General features: G+C 34.5%; 1 protein-coding gene across 2 annotated transcripts in view; it reads right to left on the reverse strand.

Moving 5' to 3' along the window:
- Nucleotides 1-610: 610 nt before the first annotated feature.
- The window catches only part of LOC138701287 (glutamic acid-rich protein-like), an 88,498-nt gene continuing 61,206 nt past the window's right edge, over nt 611-27,902 (reverse strand). For both annotated transcript variants that reach the window (XM_069828020.1, XM_069828019.1), the window contains 7 exons: nt 22,351-22,532; nt 20,090-20,204; nt 18,044-18,237; nt 16,946-17,047; nt 13,119-13,292; nt 9,176-9,508; nt 611-2,440 (listed from right to left, as the gene is read on the reverse strand). In XM_069828020.1, coding sequence (XP_069684121.1) covers nt 2,057-2,440; nt 9,176-9,508; nt 13,119-13,292; nt 16,946-17,047; nt 18,044-18,237; nt 20,090-20,204; nt 22,351-22,532 — 1,484 coding nt within the window. In that variant the 3' untranslated portion in view covers nt 611-2,056. The remainder of the gene's footprint in view (nt 2,441-9,175; nt 9,509-13,118; nt 13,293-16,945; nt 17,048-18,043; nt 18,238-20,089; nt 20,205-22,350; nt 22,533-27,902) is intronic.

Raw genomic sequence — 27,902 nt, forward strand, 5'->3', positions numbered from 1 at the left:
GTTGGCAATGTATGCAATGGAGGGGGAAAGGAACTGGCTACTCCATTATCTCCTGGCCTAGTTGCTGTATGAGTGGTGCCTTGTTGGTATCACTTGTGAGGTTCAGACCTGTCTTCGGACAGTTGATTAAACAACAACAACAATCTAGAGTCGTTCCGACATTTCTAATATTTCAGAACTAAATACAGGTACCATCATCAGGAGACAGATCGCCAACTCTGTGAAAGGCAACTGAAAAAGTTGTGCAGATGTACAAAAGTATGGCATTTTTACAGAGAGAAAAGTTAGGAAATACCTGGTGAGCAGAGATGGCAGGATTATAATCCTGGACCTGGCTTGATCTTAGTACAAGAAACAAACTGAGAGCAACTGGAACTAATTGATCAGCTTAAGGCAGAAATTGCAAAAGTTACAATACAGATTAATGTGCATTTTCAGCGATTTGTTTTCCTATAAATTCAGACATTGTTGGATACCGAAGAAAATTATTTTATCAATGGACGAATTATTGTGGACGTCCCTATTTAGTAAAGACCCTCATTTAAGGAAAGGAAATGGCTGTCCACAGCAATTTGTTGAATAGAGGTTGTTGGTTAGTTAAACAACTTGGTCTTAGTAAGAAGGAATGAAAAGTTTATTTGCAGGTAAAAATGTGTACATAGTGTTGCAAATAATCTATCTCAGTTCGTTAGTATTCAACAAATGAGCAATTTTTATGAGTGGAAGTTTTCGAAGAAGATAATTTTCTACATCCTTGAAAGCATTTTGTTAGTCAGCTAAAATGTATGTGCTTTCACTCTGAAAAAACTCACAATGTTTGAAAATAAATTCGTAACTCATTATACCATCTATACATAAATAATTATAAAACACTTTTGAAAATCTACTTGTATCCATCAGATTTATATAAACTTATTAATATTTTACACCCTTTTCCAAGTCTGGTATAAATGTAAAGTGCCTTACCATAAATTTCACATAATTTATTCTACAAATAGGCCTATTTACTACTATTCAAATAATACTTTTTTAAATCTTCGATTTATACACGAATGCTTTACACAAATATCAGATGAAAATTTTGTGCTGATAGATAATCTGTTTTTACATTTCTTCATATTTTATTGTAGAAAAATAATGCTTTTATATCAATGTATTCTTAGGACAGTAATGTCCTGAAAAACTGAAGATATCACATCTTTATCAAGACCTACATATTTATGTTGTCACTTCAGAAATATATTAATTACAACGCTCATAGGAAGCACAATCCATTGCATTAGACCTACTGTTATAATTAGAACAGCATTGATTTTAGAACTGCTATTCATTCTTGGAGATGAAAATATTGGCTTTATCATGTTTAGTTTTTTGTTTTACAGTTATAACTTTTAATTTCACTTAGAAAAAAGTTTCATAAGTGTAATATGCATAGCAACTTTTACAGACAACTAAAGAAGTTTGAAGTACTGACATAATTATTATAGCCGGCGCCAGCGTTTTTGGCGTGTATCCTATAGTATAATGCCCAGTTTGTGAGCATGTTGCTAGTACAGCTGAGAATAGTACTACTTCCTACACACGTCACATCAGCCATTTGACAAACACAGTTGTCAGACTTACTGCGGCAAAGGTAGAACATTTGTACTTAATGTTCCCATTACTTATTTCACACGCCAAAAACGGTGACGCGGATACTACTTCGTGCTGGATAACGTATGATCTACGTATAGATAATACAAAGTTGAGAATAAGAATTGAGTCAAATTCTCATGAAGCTTAGTTTGAACGTATAAATAAACAGTTTTTCAAATACTTCTTATAGATATGGAATAAAAATGACATCCTTTATTACTAAAGCGTGATAATTTTTTGTAATACAGATTTCGTTACTGTATCTTAGTAACAAATTGGAAGATATCACAATTTCTGCCTCATTTTCATCTGATCTGATGGAACTTGAGAGTGGAATATTTGTGTGCATTAACACATTCTTTCAGAGCTGCAATGCATGCTGGTTTTTGTTGTGTCTCTGCACTAGTTTGCGTTGCTCTGTTCATCCTAGTTCTGCAAGAACAGAATTAAGGTCTTCTTGCAACGTCAGTGCCATCTCTTTCTGTTTGAAAAGGTCATCCTTTATTCGGTCAATGTTAGCTTTCAGCAGATAATTGCCCTTGCGCAAAGCTGCCAGGCAGTTTTCATGCCTCTTGGCTCGTTCAGTTAGGTTTTGTTTTCGACTTTCTGCTGGAGAATCTGGTGGCAGATCGTCGTCACTCTCTTCTTCTGACTCTTCACTTTCACTCTCTGATTCTGATTCACTTTCTTCTGGCTCTTCTTCCTCGCTTTCTTCCTCCTCTTCCTCATCATCTTTCATCAGGTTTGCCATTTTGTCTACCTCTTTCTGTAAAATTTTGTATTTCTTCTTCTCTTCTTTGAGAATCTGAGAGGAAAAGAGAACAATTTTAAAATAATGGTGAGCTCATGATATGGAATAATGTTACGAGAACAATAGGAAATACTTAGGTTAATTGGTAACATGGTATGAAAAATTTTATTTTTACTTCGAGCAGGGAGATGCACTATCACCTTTACTTTTTAACTTCGCTCTAGAATATGCCATTAGGAAAGTTCAGGATAACACAGAGGGTTTGGAATTGAACAGGTTACATCAGCTTCTTGTCTATGCGGATGTCGTGAATATTTTGAGAGAAAATCCACAAACGATTGGGGAAAACGCGGAAATTCTAGTTGAAGCAAGTAAAGCGATAGGGTTGGAAGTAAATCCCGAAAAGACTAAGTATATGATTATGTCTCATGACCAGAATATTCTACGAAATGGAACTATAAAAATTGGAGATTTATCCTTCGAAGAGGTGGAAAAATTAAAATATCTTGGGGCAACAGTAACAAATATAAATGACACTCGGGAGGAAATTAAACGCAGACTAAATATGGGAAATGCCTGTTATTATTCGGTTGAGAAGCTTTTGTCATCTAGTCTTCTGTCAAAAAGTCTGAAAGTTAGAATTTATAAAACAGTTATATTACCGGTTGTTCTGTATGGTTGTGAAACTTGGACTCTCACTTTGAGAGAGGAACAGAGATTAAGGGTGTTTGAGAATAAGATTCTTAGAAAAATATTTGGGGCTAAGAGGGATGAAGTTACAGGAGAATGGAGAAAGTTACACAATGCAGAGCTGCACGCATTATATACTTCACCTGACATAATTAGGAACATAAAATCCAGACGTTTGAGATGGGCAGGACATGTAGCACGTATGGGCAAATCCAGAAATGCATACAGAGTGTTAGTTGGGAGGCTGGAGGGAAGAAGACCTTTGGGGAGGCCGAGACATAGATAGGAAGATAATATTAAAATCGATTTGAGATAGGTGGGATATGATGGTAGAGACTGGATTAATCTTGCTCAGGATAGGGACCAATGGCGGGCTTATGTGAGGATGGCAATGAACCTCCGGGTTCCTTAAAAGCCAGTAAGTAAGTAAGTAAGTAAGTAAGTATATGTATGGTAAGACTTTCTTGTGTTAAATTCTAACGTACCTTGTTTACATGTTTCGACCTACTTATGGGTCATCCTCAGAACTGGTCGTTGTTGGTCTTGGCGCCTCTTGTTGTTTCCTGTGAGGGTGCGTTCGTGTGGTATAGTGTAGAGTCAAAGAGTGTATGTGTTTTGAAATTGAGTTGTGTGTTGAGAATTTCGTTGGTGGTGTGTTTTCGTGTGTCTGTATATTTCATATTGTTCTAGTGTGTTTAGTTTCTGGCTTTTTGGTTGGATGTGCAGTATTTCCATGTCTGTGTTGATGTCTCTGTAGGTGTGGTTGGCATTTGTAATGTGTTCTGCGTTTTGTAATTTTGTTATGGCTGTGATGTGTTTAAACACACTAGAACAATATGAAATATACAGATACACGAAAACACACCCCAACGAAATTCTCAACACACAACTCAATTTCAAAACGCATACACTCTTTGACTCTACACTATACAACATGAACGCACCCTCACAGGAAACAACAAGAGGCGCCAAGACCAACAACGACCAGTTCTGAAGATGACCCATAAATAGTTCGAAACATGTAAACAAGGTACGCTAGAATTTAACACAAGAAAGTCTTATCATACATATTCCGAAGTGATACAGTGTTAAAAGTTGTGTAATCAAGATGTATTAAATTTTACGCAAAAAATTCAACTTTTTATATATAGTTCAGAGAAGGAATTTAGGGAGATGAGACTTTCTCCTTTGTGTCACGGGGCATTCCATGTCAAATCAACACAAAAAAGTGGACTTTTCAACCCGACTACCTCAGATTTTCATTAAATTTGGTAGGATGGTAAAGAACCTTAAGTTAAGTAATTATGTAAAATTTTAGCCCTCAGTAATGCACGATATCCCTACAGCAATTCTGTCAATACGAAAAAAAAAATGTAAAAATGTCGCATACTATGTCAACAAAAATAATTCATAACTTCTCTTCTAATTGAGGTAGAATCTTAAACTTGGGTTTATTTTAAAGCTAAGGGATCATACGTTTGAATAAAAATAGGTTTGCATCAAAGTAATGAATTCTTTATTGAATAGTCACGTGAAACACATTTTAACATTGAATATCTATAAATGCAGGACATAAATTATTTCGCGAAAAATATATGTTATAGAGGTAAGAGTATTCTCCCCTTGGTGTAAGTTTCATTTTGGAAACGTTTCAGGAATATCAGTAAAAAAATATATCAATGTATTGGTTTGTAGCACTTAACCCCATCTTACACCAACACTGCATGCGCACGAGTTCCTACTTGTCTGATAAGCTGCGTCATCGATCTGTCAGGCCGTCATGAGTGGCAGTTTATAGTACAATACAGTCTTCAATTTATACAAAACGTGCAATCTGTTTCAAGTGCAGTGTCGTTAGTTTTCATAGTATGTGGTAGTTTTGTGCGATGTAATGGAGTCACGTTTTAAGTTATAGGTCTATGTTTGCTGCAATCCCTTCGAGAAATCAGGGCACTGTAATTAGAGGAAAAATTTAAGAAGTGTTATATCGTGGATGCTTAATGTATTTCCTGATTTAAAACAGGAACAAAAGGTGTGCGCTATGTGTCGCAAAGAAATAAAAATATAATATGATGCTGTTACGCAGAATCCTCATAATGACTCTAGTAATGAAGAATACGTCGACTCTACAGCAAATGTAAGTTCATTAAATACAAGTCTTTTTGACCAAGGTGTGTTCCTTATTAAACAAGAAAGGCTACAACAAGAGAAATATAAGAGACAGAAATTTGAAAATATTGTAAAAGACAAAGTCTTCGATATAAAGATGCCGAGGAACCAGGACCTTTCTGATTCTGAAATTTTGTCTCAGTTGCAGGAACATTTTCAAAATTCAGGTAAAAGTGAGAAAATCACCATTTTAACACTACTACCTGAAAGCTGCAGCGTAAATAATATAAAAAAGAGTTTCTTTCAGCTTTCGAATACATAATTCGGAAAGCCAAAGTCCTGGCAAAGGGAAAGGGAATTTTGTTTTCACCAAATCCGAAACCTGGAAAACCCTTGCTCGCGGCTGTTGCCGATAAAGTTAAAGAATTCTGTTGTTCTCACGAGATAAGCAGAATGATGCCTGGTAAGAAATATTTGTTGTGATTAAAGAATCAGGGAGTAAATCACATGAGCAGAAATTAATTATATGCAGTGTTTAAAAATTCTAACCCTGACAAAGAAATTGTATTCTAGCTGGAGTTAGTGGACTATACTGTCTGTGTTTGTGTCCTATCAGAATGTAAAACTTATGCCGGAAGCAATTTATTAAAGTTTCAGGTCTACGTGGATTTCAAGAAAAGTTTTCTTTATACTTTCCAACTTAACATTTCTTGGCTACTATGGTGAGCAATCCTCCTCATATAAATTGCTTGTTCAGGAATGTACAGAATGTCCTGAACCGTTCAAAATAAGAGAGGGTTTAGAGAAATGTTTCGTATAAAACTGCAGTGAATCAGTGACCTACAAGCAGTGGATGACGACTGACCGATCAACGCTTGAGACTATAATGAAACCCACAGACAAATTTTTCGACTGTCTCTTGGAGAAACTTGGTGATTTACTGACTCACTCATTTATATCATCTGAACAAAGTAAGTTGCTACGTGATATGAAATCATTTCTACAGCCATGCCTGCTTGTTGTGTTATGCGACTTTGCTGAAAACTATTATTTCGTAATCCAAGATGAAATTCAGTCATATCACAGGACTAATGTGCAGACAACCATTCATACTTTCGTAATATATCATAACAAATCGTCATCCGATGCAGTCTATTAAAAATCTGGTAATAATTTCACACTGCCCGAAATATGACACTACAGCTGTACATCTGTTTCAAAAATATCTAATGGAGTCATTAAAACAAACATCTGTAATTCACCACAAAAATTATGTATTTCTCCGATGGATTCTCTGCTCAGTATAAAAATAGAAAAACATTTCCTGAACCTCACATTACATGAAGAAGATTTTGGATTTCCAACAGAATTGCATTAGTTTTGCATATCGCATGGCAAAAGAGCATGCGACGTTGTAGGTGGGACACTTAAAAGGTTTGCGGCTTGTGATAGTTTGCAGAGACCATCCGATAAACAAATAACTACACCTAGGGAATTGTACGACTGGACAAGGCATCATCTCCCTAACATTAATACCGTTTATGTGACTAAAAAAGGCTATACTGAAGAGGAAAAAATGCTTGCTCTTCGATTTGCAAAATCCACCGCAGTGCCTGGAACACACGTTTCATATAGTCCTGCTGTTTAGGATGGGTATTACACTTGCTAAGCAGTTTTAAAATGCAGTTGAAACAACGCAGCATCCTGTCTGGAAAGATGATCAGGCTATTTCATCTCAGCAATGAAAGGTAAGCATTTCTTACAGAACTTCAGGTTTAACAAAATCCATGTGACAATAATTTATTTCAGGTAATAATTTAAAAAATTCGAATTATGTACTACATGTTAAATTACATAGCAACATTCAAGAATATGATCAAATATAATTAAATACAACGAATGTGTGGGACATAATTATCGCGACTTATACGGTTAGCTTACGCTTGCTGTGACATAATAATTTTTATCTTTATAACCTATGAAGATTCCAAGTTGAAACTTATCAGTTCATTATATCACTAATTGAGGCGTACTATATATTTTTTTCATTAAAATAGAACCCCCGCATTTTTAAATATGAATATATGAAAATTGTTTCACCATGTTTTTTTAGTGTAATTGAATACATGCAGAAAACAATATAAGTAATAAAAACTATCACATATTAAGAATGTATCACCCAATTTTTGTAAATTTATCTGGAGACGTTGTTGAGATATATAATTTTAATTGAAGCGGCGTGCTTACAAAAATGTGAGTTTTCTTCATGTTTGAAACGCCACTGACAGAAAACGAAAAGCACAGGACATATGAAACTCGGCAGTTTTAGTTAGCACGGCAGGTCAAACAAACCCTCAAATTTTGAAAGAAATCTGAGTCGGTCGGGTTGAGTGCCTTGTTGATTTGATATGGAATGACCCTCACCCCACTTTATATCTCACACCCTCCGAAAGTGCCATTGCTGGGTTACATCTGAAACCAGTCACTCAAAAATAGCGTTTGGATACGTACAGTGATATAAAAGCAACCAGAAGGATCACTCTACCTGCAAGGAATCTCTGGAAACACTCATTTTAGGACCCATTAAGAGCCCAACTTGCCAGTTATGGGGACTTTTATACAGTGTATAGAGCAGCGGTCGCCAACTCAGTGCACTCTCGGGCTAGCGTCTCTTACCCGCAGGTCTCTTACATCACCAGCGTGCATTTGTGGCTGCTGGCGGGTATGGTCTCTACCTCTTTCTGCTGCAAATCATGTTGCTCCGCTTACCCTTTACCCATTTCAGCGAGTGCTGACGACCACTGATATAGAGCGTTATGTCCATAGTAAGCCTACTTTAGTTGGGGTAATGCATACAAAAATGTCCTATGGACTTAACAGTACTTACAAATGGCCTTTAGAGAACCTGGACCTTCATTGCTGTCCTCACATAAGCCCGCCGTCTCAACAAGATTAATCCAGTCCCTACCATCATATCCCACATCTCTCAAATTCATTTTAATATTAACCTCTCATCTATGTCTCAGTCTCCCCAAAGGTCTTTTTCCCTCCGGCCTCCCAACTAACACTCTATATGCATTTCTGGATTCAGGCATGCGTGCTGTGGGTAAACCATTGAGGCAAAGTCTTAAAGACTTAGAATTAAAAGGAGCGGTTTCAATATATCACTAATATATTTGAAAATTTATATCACTAATGAATGTCAATATGTAAAATATTAGAAATGATTGCAACGTGTAACTATTTTATGCTTGTTGAATTATTTAATTTAGATGTGTCTTTTGAATAATAATTCAAGAAGATAAACAACTGTATGAGTGGTAATATTATTTAAATGTGATAAAGGAACTGATTTATTGCAAAACATGCAAAATGTATAAGGAAAAAGTATGCTTTACCTTTCATTCATTCATTCATTCATTCATTCATTCATTCATTCATTCATTCATTCATTCATTCATTCATTCATTCATTCATTCATTCATTCATTCATTTTATTCCATAGCTCTTATATGAGCAATGAAGCTTTAAGTTGTGGAACAAGTCAAAATTTTACAATATTACAATTACAATTTTTACAAATTTTTACAGTTTTACAATTTAATAATTTTCTATAATTTTTACAATTTTGTGCAATTTTTTACAATATTTTGGCGAGATGTAGTGAGATGAGGTGAGGTCTGAGGATTCGCCAAAAGATTACCCGGCATTTGCCTTTTGGTTGGGGAAAACCTCGGAAAAACCCAACCAAGTAACCAAATCAAAGGGGGATAATCAAATCAAAGGGATTGATGCGATGCTTATTGTGGGAATATCTTTCTCAAACTGTACAATCTGATGTCAGTTTCACTAAAATATTGCATTTCCCGTTTACGACTTTCCTTTGCTACATTAGACAGGGATTTTCGAAAATATACTCAACTCTATTTATTGTAGTTCTGAAGTGAACATTTCTACACATTAAATGTAACGATTAACTAGTTTATTTACCTTCTGTTGCTTCTTGAGTTGATCCCTCAACGATCGCCGTTCTTTCCTTGCTGTTTCTTCTTTCTCTTTGAATGATTTCAGCTTTGTGGCAAGCAGCTTCAGTTCCCTGGCTATCCTCCTCTCCTTCAGAGCCTCGGTGTCTTCCTCTTCTTCCTCTGATGATTCTGTTTCCGTTTCTGTCACTTCTTCATATTCTGATTCTTCATCTTCTGCTTGGTTGGACTGTTGTTCCATGGCCTTCTGCATATCAGATCTACTTTCCTTAGCACTTGCAAGTGCAGCCAACTTTTTAGATGATGGCTGTTTCCTCAGGGGCTGCTCTCCATCCATGTCCTTCAGAAAGGGAGAAAGGGATATTATCAAGATAATCTTACTGCTGTTTAATGTTCTTTTTTTTTTTTTCACAATTTACATTTGAAATGATACATATGAATTGATACCCGAAATGAGTATATGCTCGTGCTCAGGTACAGTCCAGTAGTCTACATAAATTTTACAGAGATCAATAATAATGTTGAGAATAGAAATAATAGTAACAACAACAACAATAATAATAATAGTAATAATAATAATAATAATAATAATAATAATAATAGAATAACCGTGACGGAGATGATACAAAGATAGTAATACAAATTAATAAATTAATAATAATAATAATAATAATAATAATAATAATAGAATAACCGTGACGGAAACGATACAAAGATAGTAATGCAAATTAATTCATTACTAATAATAATAATAATAATAATAATAATAATAATAATAATAATAATAATAATAGAATAACCGTGACGGAGATGATACAAAGATAGTAATACAAATTAATTCATTAATAATAATAATAATAATAATAATAATAATAATAATAATAATAATAATAATAATAGAATAACCGTGACGGAGATGATACAAAGATAGTAATACAAATTAATTCATTAATAATAATAATAATAATAATAATAATAATAATAATAATAATAATAATAGAATAACCGTGACGGAGATGATACAAAGATAGTAGTTCAAATTAATTCATTAATAATAATAATAATAATAATAATAATAATAATAATAATAATAATAGAATAACCGTGACGGAGATGATACAAAGATAGTAATACAAATTAATTCATTAATAATAATAATAATAATAATAATAATAATAATAATAATAGTAATAAAACAAAAATATTTACAATAATAAAATAAATACTAAGACAGATAAAATAAAATATAAAACCACTTAGCGAGAGTTAACACAATTTAAATAAGCATATAATAGCCAGGAAAAAATGACAAACTCGAAAATCAACAGTAAAGTTCGTTGTAACGCAGACGACAGCAACTGCCGTATTGACATTGTGTTATGCATTATTGGTAGTTTACATTTGTGTGTAAATATATGGGAGAAGAATTAATGGATGCATTATTTAATTTTGTAGATTTAATATAATTATAGTGCATGATTAGCTAAGTAACTTCCTATAACAGAGATACAGATTTGGGTCCTAGGAAAAACAAGTGAATTTCTGTTGGACGGTAATTATAAAGGATGGACGTGATATAACTGTGCAGATTGAAGGGGACAATAGAATACATTAAAATAAATAAAAAACGTGTTATGCGTTTTGTAATTAAATACATGGTTAATTAGAAAATTAGGCTGGAAGTCTGCGTAGTTTGGCAACAGTGCATTGCCAGCTCACACGAACTCAGAGCTGAATAGCAGCATTCCATCCCTTAGTTACTGCAGCAGGGTTGCTAGACTTCCTAATGGCAGGAAATAACAATACTTGTTAATCTTTTTATTTAATTTGCACAGTGCTGTAGTTGGAAACAAATTTTAGGGGGTACTGTTGAAATCTCCTTGGTCAGTCTAGAGCAGCGTTTCTCAAACTTTTTTGAAGTGGGGACCATTTTTTTAAGTCAGAACAGTTCCGCAGACCACTTAACTCTTGTTCCCTTCGAAAGGAAATTTATCATTTATGTAGCATATTTTAATACCAGCATACTTACATTTTAATGTAGAAATAATTAATTTAATTCAATTAATTTTATATTAGTATTAACTAATTAAGTTAATGTTAATAGAAGAAAATTTCTTATATCGTCAACAGAAATAAAAAAAAATAATGCAGAAACATGCCCGATTTTCAACAAGTAAAGATGCAATTTTGCACGTTCTATAATTGGTGTACGACGTACAGTACGTGCCCATTTCAATGTGCAAACTGGGTGTCGCCAAACTATTAAGGAAGTCATAAGTACATGAAAAGGTTCGGTACTTTAGTCCTATTATGAATTTGGGTAGTCCCTAGCTGGGTTACAGGCATGACGCCAGATGTGCACAAAAAAGACTGCAAGAAACACCATGTTCATAGTGCTTTAATTCCCTCTTTTGTTGCTGAGAGTAGTAGAGTGGGATGTCAATAGACGGGTTGGGTAAATAAATTTCATAAAATATCAGTGCTGGGAGAAAAAGTGAAAGGCGATTGCCATGTATCATTTAAAAACTCTGAGATTTTTACCTATTGTGTGATACGCAATTCGTTCGAATTTTAGTTTTTCTTCTGTCTTTTTTGAAGGACCACAAGGTCAGACCTCGAGGACCACAGATGGTCCGCGGACCATAGTTTGAGAAACGCTGGTCTAGAGTCTGTACGGACTCCTACTGCGCTACTTTTTCAAAGTTATTCTTCGTCATGCATCCCCCTCTGCAGACCTCCTTTCAGATCGCAGCCATAATTGTATATAAGGCAAGAAATTAAACACTGACGATAGTGGCCCAACACTATTTAGGAACGAAGGCATAGGAACTCTTTTACTGGAAGAGTATTCCTTTTCATTGTGCAGATATCGTTCATGCTTTAGTTTAAATTCAACTAGAATCTATAATATGTAACTGGACTAAAGATTCATGAACGCACAAAAAGTAATAATATTTCCCTCCTCTAGCAAACTGCTAGCATTACACTTGAGCGAGTTTTAAATTTAGCGAATCAGTGCAGCAGAATTCTCGAGGCACCATATCATAAAGTTAGTGTTATGCAAAGACATCTACACAGATTTCTTGAGGCGCCATGCCATAAAGTTAGTGTTAATTACTTTAGAAATACCACGGTGGTATGCAAGTTGAAATTAACAAATCACAACTACTCTTGGAAGTGCCAGACCATGGTTTTTGATAAAAGAACGAATGGACAAGCGTTTAAGACATTTAAGCAAAAAATATGAGATGCCAGCTGCCACTTTTATGTCAGATATCAAAATCAAGATGTTTTTCAAATAGCTAACACCCTCCATTTCAAAGTTTATTAAAGACTATTTAAACATAATTAATATATTTTCGAGTCAATATTTTTTGCAGTATGGTAACAGCGAGTTTTTATTTTAGACGGTACTGCATACTGGCCCAACTACAACACTGAATTTACAAGAAATTCATCCATTTTATTAAAAAAAACTGTAAGGGGATAAATGATTTCTTATCTCTTTCTCTAACGATAAGAATAAAAATAAGAATCACAGGGATATTACTTATCGAATAAAACAGTGTTAACATTTAGGAGAAAATTATTTTTTTCTGATAAAAGTGTTCATTTGGGACTAATATGGTATGTATTAGAATTTCTTGTTGTACTCTATAATACGCTGTTAAAATCTGCACAGTTATATTACTTCCACCCTGTATTGAGTAAGTTTATTTGTGTTGGTGTTCCATGATTTCTCTTTTAATAACAGTGGATGGCAATGTACATAGCTCAATGATTTCTGCTGTGTGTGTAGTAATGAGAACATTATTTTTCTGGAGGATAGTGGCATTTTCTGTTTTTCATCTAAAGTTTGTGATTTTACCTTTTACTGTACCTACATTTACTTTTACTTTGAATGTTAATGCCATGTTAACAACTGTTAGACAAGAAACGGTAATAAATACCTGATTTAGTATGCTGGCTTGTAGCTTCTTCTCAAGTATCTGGTTCTTTCTAAGTGCTTCTTCCAGATCGGACTTCACCATGTCAAGTTCACCAGCAGTGTTGTAATATTTTGTTTCCATTTCATCAGCTGTTCTGTGTGCTTCTTCTAAATCTTTCTTCAGTTTTTGCTTTTCCTGTAAAGAAGATAATATTTACTTATAAATTTACTAAAATAACATACCAAAAACTTTCAGTTAATAGTTCCACGTTTCTAATGAGAATCGTATGCCAATAATTTTTTTGTCTTAAGAGGAAGAAATAAATTGTAATCACTGTTTTAACTTCGGTTCTTATCATAAAGAAAAACTGCAAAAAACGTAAATTAAACCTTTCTGAGTTTACTATTGATACGAAAGTAACTTTTGTTTAGTTACTTTTTATTCAATAGATTTCCATAGTATCAACATAGAATGCAAGAGATTATGATAGGCCTATTTGTGGTTTTTCTCAAACTTTTCAGTATTTAGAGTTGAAAAATGTTTGCAGCACAAAACCTAAGGTGATCTGAAAAATGGTCTAAATCACATTGATTGGATAACAACAAATAACAAATTCCGTTATAAACTAGGACATTTTTGGTTATTTTATTATTATTTCGTATAGGCTATTTATAAAGGCAAACATTTGATTGTAGAATATGTTTAAGATAGCACAGGAAACATAAATTCAAAATTTAATTTTCATTGTCAAGTACTTCTAGAGTTTCGTAATTTTAATAAGAAGCTTCAGAAAAATTTAAATCTAAATATCAATATAAAATGTCTGAAGTCAGCACAGTGTTATCAGTGTTATTTGCCTATTTAAAGACGCAAAAAAAAAAAATTAACGTATATATTCATTCTTATTCAGAAAATAGCACAGTTTTATTAGACAGATTGCTCGATCTTCATGTACAGAGGGAGCAAAAAGCCCCTCTACATTTGTTTATTTTTCCTGCAAAACAAATCTATGCATGAAAAATGTGTCTCTGATATTCGTATGGCATTGGCGCACGTATTTAAATGTGTGATCATGGCAGAAGACATCTAGTGGACCTGAGGGTAACCATAACATACGGAAAATCCCAGCCATTCCAAGAGTGCAAGATGGCTAGGCGAATATGAGAATTTTCAGTGTGGAGAAGAGACTTGTGGGTTCCGTGTGGTTTGACAAGCGGCCACATACCAGAAAAGCAATGACTAACATCATACGGTCATATATGTTATGCACCTGTTCAAATTCCTGTCTGTTAATTCATTGACAGTCACAGAGCGAAAAGATTTCATTTCCAAGTCCTTCATCATGTGTGATAGCAGCACTTGTAACATGGCAGCACATTTTCTTGTTGATTTCATTGGCAATCGACCCACTGACTCTGCAATGGCAGCACAAGTTTTTTGTCGAGCGAAGGGTCTCCTACTTTGCTTTGCGTCTTTAACACATCCTGTGCTGAAATTTTTTCTCTCCTACTTCAACAAATATCTCTGTCCAGTGGCACCTTAACCAAAACCAGAAATCCTGTATGATGTTACTCAAGGCTTTTCCGGTATGCGACTGCTCATGGACCCACACGAAAGCTACTAGTCTCTCTCGACACTGAAAACTTTCATATTCACAATCTTGCATTCTTGGAATGGCTGGGAATTTCATGTGTTATGATTTCCTTTAACAAATACAGGGACATCATTTTATTTTTACTTCAATTTTTATTGTACCTGAGTTTTTGAATGTACTTCACTCCCACCCCTTCTACTAAGGAAGTTCCAACTCCACACAGAACCAAGACCGCAGATAGTAAGCAGTACTGAGTTACTGGGTATAGTACGTTCCAGAAATATGTTCGCGTTTTCCAGTGACGAAAGAGCTTTCAATATTGAATCATATTTTCGCACAGGTACTGTCCGTTTGCCTACGTCGCATCCCGATTTCCCCCACCTGCTTTGCTCGTCCCTCTATAAAAGCTGGGCTGTCTTAGCTCTTTTCTGAAAACATTAATTTCTCTTAGGAATTGGACGTTTACGTAATATTATACAGCTGTTTAATTTAACTTAAATAAAAGGGCCTCGTTAAGTAATTAACTGTGACATGATTTCCTCCCTTTCTACAATCCTGCGGCATAACCACTTGGACGGACAGTGGATAGCATGTCTGAGTAATTTTATATTTTCGGGTCGGGCAGAAGTGAAGATTGACTTCACAGTACGTAGAGTAGGTACAGAATTATTTCAACATGAGTTACTAGTACGAAGGACGAAACTGGCAATTGGAATTAGATGCAATAGTCTATAGTGCGATAATATGCACAAAAGAACTGAAGTCTGTATCGAAATGAGCGGCCACCATTTTCAAAATTGTGTTTAAATATTCATATTATGATTATTTTTCAATTTAACTTCTTTCTCTATATTGTACACTAATGTGCTGTAGACAGTATAATATACACTGCATAATGAATACGTTCGCATGGATAACTCACTTCGTTAGTAAAAACACTTATTCTTAATATACTACTGTACTTTGATTAAAGAAAAACCTAATGAAAATTATCAAACTCAAAATCGCGATATTTCCTAGTTTACGTAAATGGATGAACTACTTTTCTTCCATCCTATACCTAGTAGAGTGATTTGTGTTTTACGCCAGTATCATCGAACTCCAGTCTTGGAGGGGGGAGCAAGCGGTGTTTCCGGTTCTCTAAAGGTATAGACAGGTTAATATTAAAAATGTTCGTAAAAATAAAATGATGTCCCTGTATAAATAATGCTCGGGAGGAAATTAAACACAGAATAAATATGGGAAATGCCTGTTATTATTCATTGAGAAGCTTTTATCATCTGGTCTGCTGTCAAAAAATCTGAAAGTAAGAATTTATAAAACAGTTATATTACTGGTTGTTCTTTATGGTTGTGAAACTTGGACTCTCACTTTGAGAGAGGAACATAGGTTAAGGGTGTTTGAGAATAAGGTGCTTAGGAAAATATTTGGGGCTAAAAGGGATGGAGTTACAGGAGGATGGAGAAAGTTACACAACACAGAACTGCACGCATTGTATTCTTCATAATTAGGAACATTACATCCAGACGTTTGATATGGACAGGGCAAGTAGTACATATGGACGAATCTAGAAATGCATATAGACTGTTAGTTGGGAGGCCGGAGGGAAAAAGACCTTTAGGGAGGCCGAGACGTAGATGGGAAGATAATATTAAAATGGATTTGAGGGAGGTGGGATATGATTATAGAGAATGGATTAATCTTGCTCAGGATAGGGACCAATGGCGGGCTTATGTGAGGGCAGCAATGCACCTCAAGGTTCCTTAAAAGCCAGTAAGTAAGGAAGTATGATTTCCTTTAGATCTGTCAGCGTCTCCTGCCATGGTCATACTCGAAATAACGCCACCCAGATGTCATACAAGTATCACTGACACATTTTTCATGTAGGGCCCACAGATTTATTTTTCAGGAAAAATAAACAAGTGTAGTGGGACTTTCTATCCACTCTGTACAAATTCGCTTAACTTCAGTTGCATTTGTATCTTGAGCAATTACAGAAATTTTAAATATTTTTCATATTATGTCGTCCTTTACGTGGCAGTAGAAACTTAAAAGGAAAGTATGTGTATCAGTGTTTGTGTGTATCAGGTATATTTTATTTATTAATTTATTTTTTAAGTTTTTGTAAATGACATGTAAATGGTATACTAGTTTGAACATAAATGGGTGTTCATTATTTAACAATATGGCCAGTCTTAATTGGTATATTTACCTACAAATAATCTCATTATGAAAGGAAATGTAAATAATTTACCTGTTCATCTTCTTCTCTCCTGAGTTGAGGTGACTGGTCTTCCGTCGACTTTTTTGCTGTTTGTGCTTTCTCCAACTCGACTTCTAGGTTCAGTATCCTGGCCTAAAGGCAACAAAAATTGTGTTATTAAGGGATACATCTTGGAGCTAGGTCGTGTTTAGCTTATTGACTGAGCCATTATTTTGAACAAATTGTATATTGTAATCTTTATTATTTGCGTCATTCACTATTGCAAATATTATTTTTGTGTAATCTTTTACTCATTTTATTACTGAGGATCCTAATGTGTCAAGAGATGAGAAGGTAGTGAAACATTTGCCTTATTCATTTTTTTAAATCTTTCTAATATTTCTTATGTAGGATTTATTTTGGAATGTGCAGTAGAATTTAATTTAGAAAACTCTTTCAAGTTCAGTTCGTAATATGTTCGTATTATATATAATATAAAGTTGTTTCGGTATAAAATTCAGAATGTCGTTGACAGATCGTTAATTTTTCGAGGTAATATAGAAAATTTCTTAGGATTTATAATTTGTCTTCTTTTTCGTATTATATAACATTTAAGTTTCGTGTCAAAAAAATGCATTTAGAATATTTCCTTGTGAGTACTGATGAAGTTACACATCAGTTGTGTAATGGTGTAACTAAGTTCTAATTCATTGTTCTAAACGATGGAGAAAGCAATTATGGATTCTTTAGAAGTGGTATATATTAGACTTCTTCCATTACAGGTGATTAATAAAGGAATTCATGAGGTTTCGAAGATTGCTTCATCTTCGTCCTCAGGTAAACAAAAACGGGGTGAAAAGGGTGTCCTCATTTTGTTAGTGAAGCAGATTTGTTTGTAATGATCTCAACTAGTTGGATACCCTTCTCCCCACTTTTCGTCAGCCTGAAGACGAAGATAGAGTCATGCTTAATGTTGTGAATTTTTTTTATCCATTAGAGAGCAATTGAAAAAGTCCATTTCGTACTTCTTTCAATTCATGTTTTGATTGTCCTTCGTTTTTAGTTGCTGACAGGTGTTAGATAACTGCACGACTTTGATTGTCTCATGATTTCTATTTTTAAATCGTGCTTATTCCGAAGTATTCGTACCAAGAGCTTCTTGTTCTCCCTCTCGGTGGCTTCTTTATTTCTGAGCTCGAGTGCCAGCATCTGTTTGGTGGACTGGAGGTCGTCACGCACTTTGTCGATGTCATCCAGCTCATCAGGCTCAACTTCCACTTCCACTGCCTCTGCTTTTTGTATCTGTTCTTCAATTGTTAGTTGACGTCTGAACTTACGAAGACCTGGAACAGGATGATGGCTAAGTGAGCAATGCAAAATGTAGTCTTTTAATTTAGACGAATAGATAATGGAATGAGTCCTAAATAATTGATTAAATGGCGATCTTACTCGTGTTAATTATGTAAGCATGTGCGGCTTACAGCTGTTTCGGTGCTATTCGACACCATCCTCAGAGCCTACTAGATCTCGGCGCTATCTCAACTTCGCTGCCTGTTGTGTGGGTGCGTTCGTGTGATGAAGAGTTGTGTCAAATTGTGTGTGTGTTCTGAAATTGATCTGTATGTTGAGAATTTGATTGAGGTATGTTTTAGTGTGTCTGTATATTTCATATTGTTCTAGTGTGTTGAGTTTTTGGTTTTTGGGTTGTATGTGTAGGATTTCCATGTCTGTATTTATGTTATTGTATGTGTGGTTAGCATTAGTTATGTGTTCGGCATATGTAGATGTATTGTGTCCTCTGGTTATTGCTTTAATGTGTTCTTTGTATCGAGTTTGGAATGATCTGCCTGTCTGTCCAATGTAGAAACTGTCGCAACTATTGCATGTGAGTTTGTATACGCCTGTGTGGTTGTATTTATTTGTTTGTGTTATCTAATATATCTAATTTGTTAGAGAAATAGACGAGAGGGCGGGCAGTCTTTTTTCCTCTTAGGTATCTTAGATTAAAGAAAACCTTTTCCTTCCAAAGGGGTTGTCTTGATAGTTTCGTGGTTCCCAGGATTGACATTGGTTCCGATGTTGTCGAACTCAAACCTGACTGAGGGCAATGAATTTTAAAGGGAAATGAAATGTTCCTCCAGGAGGAAAATAGAGGTGGGGCCGATGTTAAAATTTTATGGCAGGTAAAATAATCTTGTCCCTCATACAGGGCTCCGAAAAAAAAAATCTGTTAAGACATTAGATAATTTTGGCGATGAATAACTTCGACAGTTGAAAGCACTGTTAAGCAACAAGTTGGTTGGGACATAACTTTATATTTCTAGATACAAATCATATAAATATAATTTTATAAATTGTGTATAAATTGGAATGATTTTAATATTGTCTAGGCTTGATAACTTCGGTAAACAATTATCTTTAAAATTATCCTCTTGTCTATTCAAAATCATAACAGTGCTTGTTACCCTTTCACTTGTTTTTTTCCAGTACGTCAGTGGCCAATTGTCCAGAATTTTGGCGTAACTGAAACACTCTTCCCCTTCTTTATTTCTCTTTATTTTTTCCTTTTTTATTTCATTTTTTGACTGGGTAAATTAGACCACAGAATTTTTTTAAATTTATTAATTCCTCCAACTTACATAATTTTAGAATTCTTGTTTCTTAAAGTTGCCAGAAGGATAGCCATAATTCTTTCCCGCCATTAAACAATACTTTCTTTCTCTTTATGTTTTTCCCTTTTATTTCATTTTTTGACTGGGTAAATTGGACCACAGATTATTTTTTAATTTACTAATTCCTCCAACTTACATAATTTTAGAATTCTTGTTTCTTAAAGTTGTCAGAAGGATAGCCACAATTCTTTCCCGCCATTAAACAATCATTTGAAAAATGAGAATTCATATTTTTGTTGTTTCAAATCTTGAAATGAATGTGTTGCCAACATGAAGAAATAAATTTCCCAGTGTACCCAGTAAATATTTTATGAGTTTATGACCCAGATGTCTTACTAGTCCGTGTGTGTGTGTGTGTCTGTGTGTGTGTGTGTGTGTGTGTGCGTGTGTGTGTTTTTTTTAAGAATCGAAAGGGGGGAAACTCAAATTTATGTAGAAGAAAGGCAGTTATTTGTTCAGGGATTAAAGAAACAGAAGACTTTGAAGAATTTGTGTGGTGTCTACGAGAATAATATTGACTTACCATCAAGCTGTGGTTTACTCCTGTCATTTGTTTGGACTCTCTTCAGTTTTACTCCTGATTGGATCTCTTTGAGTAGTAGGTTATGAACATTGGGTCTTTCAGATTCATACATAAACTGCAAAAATTAGAAAACAATATATTAATGATATTTGAAAGCACTTAATTTTTTTGTCAAAATATAAATGAAAATAGAAGGTAAACATTTTAGAGTGAGGGATCCTTGTGTGCGTCTGTATATGCATATAAACACAGAGGACCACTTAAAATTTGCTGGCATTTTACCGGTCGCAGCATTAGTGAGTGCTGGAAGAATCTGTGTTACTTGGTCTGGTTCAGGAAGGTCGGTATTGAAGAAAAGAAAATTCACGGTGAAGAAAAGTAAATGGGCAGGGTGTAATAAAGTAAATAACTACCTAAGTAATAATGTTGGAAATTACTTTTCTTCAAATACACCATGCACCACCAGCCCACTGCCGTGTCCCCAACCCTTCTGTTCTGGGCTAGGTGGTATGGATCTTCCCAATTTTGTATTCGTATTTATGTGTGTAACTCCAACTCTCTTATTTTAAATGGAACACTCAATATATATTTTTTTTATTTTGAATAGTGCTCATTAAGAGCTTTTCAAAAAGTACCCACACTCAATACTTCTGTACAAATTCAGTGTTGCTAAGTCAAGAAAACAGAAAAGTGTATCGAATATTAATAAACGCACCACCTAAATAACTTTTGAAGCATACGGTTCAGTGACACGAAACTTGGTATATGAGGACAACCATATACTAAGAACTCAATAATGGTATTACCGAGTTTTTTCTACTTCCGGTTTAACCGGAAGTAACTCCAACTCTCTTATTTTAAATGGAACACCCAATATATTGTTTTTATTTTTGTATAGTGCTCATTAAGAGCTTTTCAAAAAGTACCCACACTTGATACTTCTATACAAATTCAGTGTTGCTAAGTCAAGAAAACAGAAAAGTGTATCGAATAGTCTATTAAAACAATAAAATACTCCTTCCTTAACAAAAACAAAACAAAGCTAGCTCACCTTCTAAATTATGTGTTCAAATTGGTAGCCCTCAGCTGCTTTGCAATGTGTCACTCGATCATAGAATGATTTAACCAGGCTTTAGGAATATCTTGCACCACTTCCATTTTTATCTAGCAACACTGAGTTTGTACAGAAGTATCAAGTGTGGGTACGTTTTGAAAAGCTCTTAATGAGCTTTAGTCAAAAATAAAAAATATATATTGGGTGTTCCATTTAAAATAAGAGAGTTGGAATTACTTCCGGTTAAACCGGAAGTAGGAAAAACTCGGTAATACCATTATTGAGTTCTTAGCATATGGTTATCCTCACATACCAAGTTTCATATCACTGAACCGTATGCTTCAAAAGTTATTTAGGTGGTGCGTTTATTATTTTAATATTCGATACACTTTTCTGTTTTCTTGAATTTGTACAGAAGTATCGAGTGTGGGTATTTTTTGAAAAGCTCTTAATGAACACTATTCAAAAAAAAAAAAAAAAAAATATATATATATATATATATATATATATATATATTGGGTGTTTCATTTAAAATAAGAGAGTTGGAGTTACTTCCGGTTAAACCGGAAGTAGAAAAACTCGGTAATACCATTATTGAGTTCTTAGTATATGGTTATCCTCACATACCAAGTTTCATGTCACTGAATCGTATGCTTCAAAAGTTATTTAGGTGGTGCGGGACTTTTAACTAACCTTGTGTGTGTGTGTATATATACACACACATACATACATACATACATACATACATACATACATACATACACACATACACATACATACAGGGTGAACTGTAATTAATTAATTTCAAAGGGGTTATTCTTTGAGTTTTTAAAACAAAAAAGTTTAATACAATTTTGCTCGTTTGTGCTTCTTTTTCGAAAGAAAAATTATTTTATATTTTGCAGCGTATTTTGGGAAAGCTATTGAATTAATTCCCAACATGCTCAGTCAATTTAAGGGAGGAGTGTATTATGATAATAAATGATTGAAAAAAAAATGTAGTTTTCTCCTTTAAATGTGCAGAAATTTGATCCAAATTAATGGACATTTTCGTTTCGCAAAGAAATTTTAAACCCTGCTGCGTTGTGGCAACACTGCAAAGTTGCCTGGACAGATGCAGCTCATTCTGTTGAAGTATTTTTCCTAAGTATAACATCACCTATTTCTGATTCTATTTTTTATTCTTACATACTGTATCTGTACTTACGCTGTCTTTAACCTTCACTTTAGGCAGAAGTGGCGAGCTCCTGTCATTGCACTGGACATGTTTGAGCCCTTTGTTGCCGGTTTCTATTTCTTTCATTAAGGTTCCCCAGTCAGGACGTCTTCTGGGTCGACTTCTCAGTATTTCCAACTTTTCCTTCATGTTTTCTGAGATAGGTTTCGATTCTGTTCCACAAGAGAATACATTGTTTATTATAAACATTGCATGGCTTTTAAATAACATATTATAGCTCTTCTTGTGAAGTTTAATTTTTATTTGCAAAAACTGAAAAGATAACACATTTATTAATGTACTGCAATAACATTTTCAAGTTTCTGAGTAGCCTTAATAATTCTATTTTGTACTTTGTTCCAATTGCAGCTTATTTAAAATTTTTACATTTTGCATAGCCACATTTTTGTGATAAGTTATAATAATGGGGGAAAAAAAAAAAAAAAAAAAAAATATATATATATATATATATATTATCCATGATCATTTAATAATGCCTACCTATTCACAATTACTTATTTCACTGTGATAACGACACTGATTATCACACTTAACGTAGTAATCAGTGCGGTAATGATTACCATACTGAGTGTAGCTAAGCGTTTATAATGAATTTCAAGGTCTAACCTACATTGAATGATTATAATCTTTATTAAAATAATGGTTATAAATTACATTATAAAATAAACATTATTAAACGATCATGGATAATAGTACATTATGCAACGAGCCTATAATGATAGTAATTAAGACGCAAGTATGTTTGTTTATGAAACGAGCGCAAGCGAGTTTCATAATTTTCATACGAGCGTCTTAATTGCCATTATAGGCAAGTTTCATACGACTTTTTATGCTCGACCATATTTCTAACTTGAAATTATTCAGAAATATTCATTTTATTTGTATCTGACAGAAGATCGGAAGTGACCTTGTTCATAGCTCGAAATTGTGAGATGTGCGTAGACGCGAAAGTATTGATTTTTTCCGAGGAACAATAATGTCATTGACCTTGATGTAATGCAGTGAATGTATAACCTGGAAATTGATTTAGAATTGAAAAACGAGATGATAAATTGAATTTATTTGAATATTATTTACAATTAACGCTAATTATTACATTAACAGAACATAACCTTCTGCGACAGTATTGGATTTCCAGCCTGCGTGACGTTTTGCTTGTCTTTCGATTGCATATCCGAGAATAATCGAAAACCTGAACTTTAATGAATAGGTGTACTTTAATGACATGCATTAAAGGACTGCTACCAGGTGTATAATTACTACATTTCGGCATGGTCGAGCGTAAAGTATTTTATGAAACAATAGATGATTATGAAGAAAGAAACGCAGCAGTGTAGAAATCTGAGTGCTATTTATTGGGAGGCAAGAAGCAAAATGGTTTAAATGATCCCAAAAGCTGTCATTGGAAAACAACAACAATAATAGAGGATTCCACGTTAAGAAAAAAGCATTAGGCATATGGGCACAGTCTAGTATATACAGTCACGAAGCTCAATACGTAGGGAATATGCATCCATAGATAGCTGCTAACCACTAGGATCGCTACTTTCGCCTCATCACAGACAATGCGAAATAGTACCGGCACAGTCTGTTGTTTCGAGTACTCATCAACTCAAGCTTCGTGACTGTATATACTAGACTGTGACTGTGATATGGGGCTATTCCATCAAATGACCAGTTGTCATAGAAACGTCTACCTACCACATAGCTTCTATAATGTACTAGGCAAGGTTCATAAAACCAATACTTTTTTCTTAACGTGGAATCCTTATTAGTAGAATGTGCATTATCATCGCTTTTGGGTTATTACAGACCTTGGCTAATGCCTCGTTCTTAAAAAAAAAACACTCAAGCAATAGTAATGCACTTATCTCACTAGTTGCATAAATAACTCATACAATATTTTAGAATTTGTATACCAACTCAATAATTGTGTCCTATGTTTGCCAGATTGGATTGCTTGAAGTGATTTATCTGGAAGTAATCAGCATTGTATACTTAATTTAAAAATGTAATGGGAGATGCCTTTAGACCAGAATAAGAGACATAAAATTGTGCAAATAACCTATAACATTCGATAACAAGTTATTATTTGCAATCATTGACTAATAAACTAATTTTTATGTCATACGTTCAATACCTAGAATTGAGCGAGTTCCAACGAAGCAAACAACTAACGCGGACTAGCTCCCTTCGTGAGTCTTACCGAGCTACCCCTCGCAACAGAAGGCCTTAGCCGTACAGGGACAAATCGGCCATTCATTCGAGCTATTCCATCTCAAATCGACCGAAATATAGAGAAAATTGACCTTACAATTTCTAAATACAATAAAACTTTTTTTTGTACGTAGAGAACTGTGATACAATGCTTTGTGCAAAGTTTGAGGCATCAGAACTTCATAGTGCTTAAATTAAAAATATTTAAATTTATCGTATTTTCATAAAATTATCAACTTCAAACTGTTGTGGCTCTGAAACCCTTTCACCCAATGATCGAAATCATGGTTTATTTTGATGCTGAGAAGTTAAAGTTTATATTGACATATAAACAGATTTTCTTACTTTTTATGGAGATGGAGAAATTTAGATTTTTCCTCATTAAGACGCCTTTGCCATGGAAAAATTGTTTTAAAAATATATAGTTAGATTCCGCATTGAAAGTACAAATAAACACATATTTTTTACTGATGGCACGTTGATAAGAAAGCATTGAAAATATCATATAAAGAAAATAAATAGTACGCTCGTGAACTAACCAGGAGACTGTGAGGCGGGAGCTAGCCGAGGTAAGCAAGGCCAGGAAACATAAACACGTGATGTGTCGTCTAGCAGTCATGGCTGTGCTAGCTTTATCACAGGTTTTCATAAACACAGAGTAAAATGACGCCCAACGCTCGCTTATCTTCAGCTCTCGGCCAGTGCGTGCGGTACTGCGCCGTTCAAGTCTAGGCGTGTGAAAATAATCTATTTAATACCCTCGAAACTTATTGCTGTACCACTAAGCAAACAATGCCGAATCCCTTTTAATAATGCAAGGTTTTTTCTCAATATTTTTTTTACATTTTTACAAATTTGGAAAAAGACTAAAAGTAAGTAAAATCAGATTATCTGTCTCTTTGTATACAATAAAAATTAAAATTACTTCTTAACATAACCTACCAAATGTCAGCTTCAAAATGAGCTCTGGTGCAATGTTCTGCAGTAAATGGTTCCAGAGTTCTGAGCGCTGAAAGAGGCTTGTTTTTATAAAATACGCTAAATTTGTCGCTCTATAATACGAAAACCGTTTGACTTTCGATAGTATATTTTTGCAAATGCACTCTCCTCAGCACCTTGTATAAATACTTACTTTCTTACAAATGGCTTTTAAGGAACCCGAAGGTTCATTGCCGCCCTCACATAAGCCCGCCATCGGTCACTATCCTGTGCAAGAGTAATCCAGTCTCTATCATCATATCCCACCTCCCTCAAATCCATTTTAATATTATCCTCCCATCTACGTCTCGGCCTCCCTAAAGGTATTTTTCCCTCCGGTCTCCCAACTAACACTCTATATGCATTTCTGGATTCGCCCATACCTTGTATAAATAGGGAAAAAAATAGAGTATAAAAAAATGCGAGGTTTTTTACTGATCGATTTCATATGGAATAGTCCATTGATTCATTCATTCATTCATTCATTCATTCATCCATCCATCCATCCATCCATCCATCCATCCATCCATCCATCCATCCATCCATCCATCCATCCATCCATCCATCCATTCATTCATTCATTCATTCATTCATTCATTCATTCATTCATTCATTCATTCATTCATTCATTCAATTAACAGGATCAAATTCAACATATGTATTTGTCATCACTTTCAGATATCTTCTTTGACGGTACGAGGCGCGTCCATAAAGTAACTTTCCCGCTCGTCCCACAGCTAGCAAACCATATGTTGCGCGAAGCGACTGCGTGTACGTGATAGAGTAATGTCCTGGCATGGCGCATGCGCTAGCGGAACTTCCCGAGTGCTCTTAGTAGCTTCGTTGCATTGGTTGAATTTGGCGGCTCCTATTCCAGCTCCCGCCGCGTGTGAAGTGCGATCAGTGATAAAATTTTTGAATGCACGGAGCATAGCGGCGATTGAAATTTATCGTCATTTCCACACAACTATTTTTGCTTGTAACTTTCGATTCGGTCATTTCCGGACCAGGGTTCTTTATCTCAAATTGATACATGTGCCCTTCGCCATCATCCCTGAAAGTTTGTAACATCACTTCGGAAACATCCTGTACATTTTAAAATAATTTTTAATTATTTTTAGACGTGTTTCGCGTTTCTGTGTCGTATGTAAGGAGGTCATTATTACGTATTGGTGACAGAGGGATTTATTTTTTTTAGCGTCTGAGCAATGTTTAACTTCCAGATTTCAAAATAGTACATCGCTACAGGATCATCTTACACCATCTCTTTTATGTAAACCTGAAAATATAATCACATTAGTCTGGTTATATTCATTTTTAAAAATGATGTATGTTTTTGTTCCTTGACACTCCCATCTTGTTGGCCTGAGTGTAAGTGTTTGGTCTGTATTTTCTGCATGATGTTGGCTTTCTTCCAGTGTTTGACGTCTCTCCTCGCGTGCATGTTACGGAATGAGGTGGAATGGGTTGACGAGGTATTTCTGGATCACAGAGAGATCATGATGATGACATGGCATTTTTCCAAGTCATCTATGTTCTAAATTGACTCTATCTCGAACCCTGCTCAGGGGAGTCCAAGTAAAGAATTTTATTGAATGTATGAATTCGCATTGCATTATTGTCTTACGAAATATTTAATTAAATTTCTCTCTATTTATGTTGTATTGTCGCGATTTGACACCACAGATATATAAGAACGCTTCTTTACTTTCTTAATGTAATCTAGCAGTGATAAGATTTAAAATGATTTCTTTTCTTGGAGTATTTCCCTCCTATCTTGTTATGTCTTGCAAACAAATTTTGAACCAACTGTATATTTTAATTAAATTCAATAAGATAATTGGACGGTGATTAGCAATAGAGATCCAAGCGCCAAAAACCTGTTTCGAGTTATTGGCCATTGAAATAAATTTTTTTTTATAAAACATTTTATGAAATAATTATTATAACATTCATACTATTACAAAAAAATAGCACAAATAATACCAAAAAAGGCTAACCGATTTTTAATAACAGACCAGTAGTTGAATTAATATTTCAAAGCAAAATAAATAAATGAATTTTATGCAATAAACGAATTTTTGCTGATAAATAGCAGCAAAATTAGGATATCGCATTCTTGATTTTTTTTCAGAGTTAAATTAGCCTGCCATCAACAGATTTTTGCAAATTCTAATTTTTTTTTCAAGTTGTCGGTTGGTCTATTATTGCGAAACTCCGTCCAATTGTGTACTGGAGTACACCTCGATATACTGTAGATTTTTGTAATCTTACGTCTTTAAGCAATCCAATATGGAACGGACTGTCAGATTTCTGAGGTGGGTGAC

Source organism: Periplaneta americana, chromosome 6 (genome assembly GCF_040183065.1).
Source record: "Periplaneta americana isolate PAMFEO1 chromosome 6, P.americana_PAMFEO1_priV1, whole genome shotgun sequence".
In the NCBI taxonomy this organism is placed as follows: Eukaryota; Metazoa; Arthropoda; class Insecta; order Blattodea; family Blattidae; genus Periplaneta; species Periplaneta americana.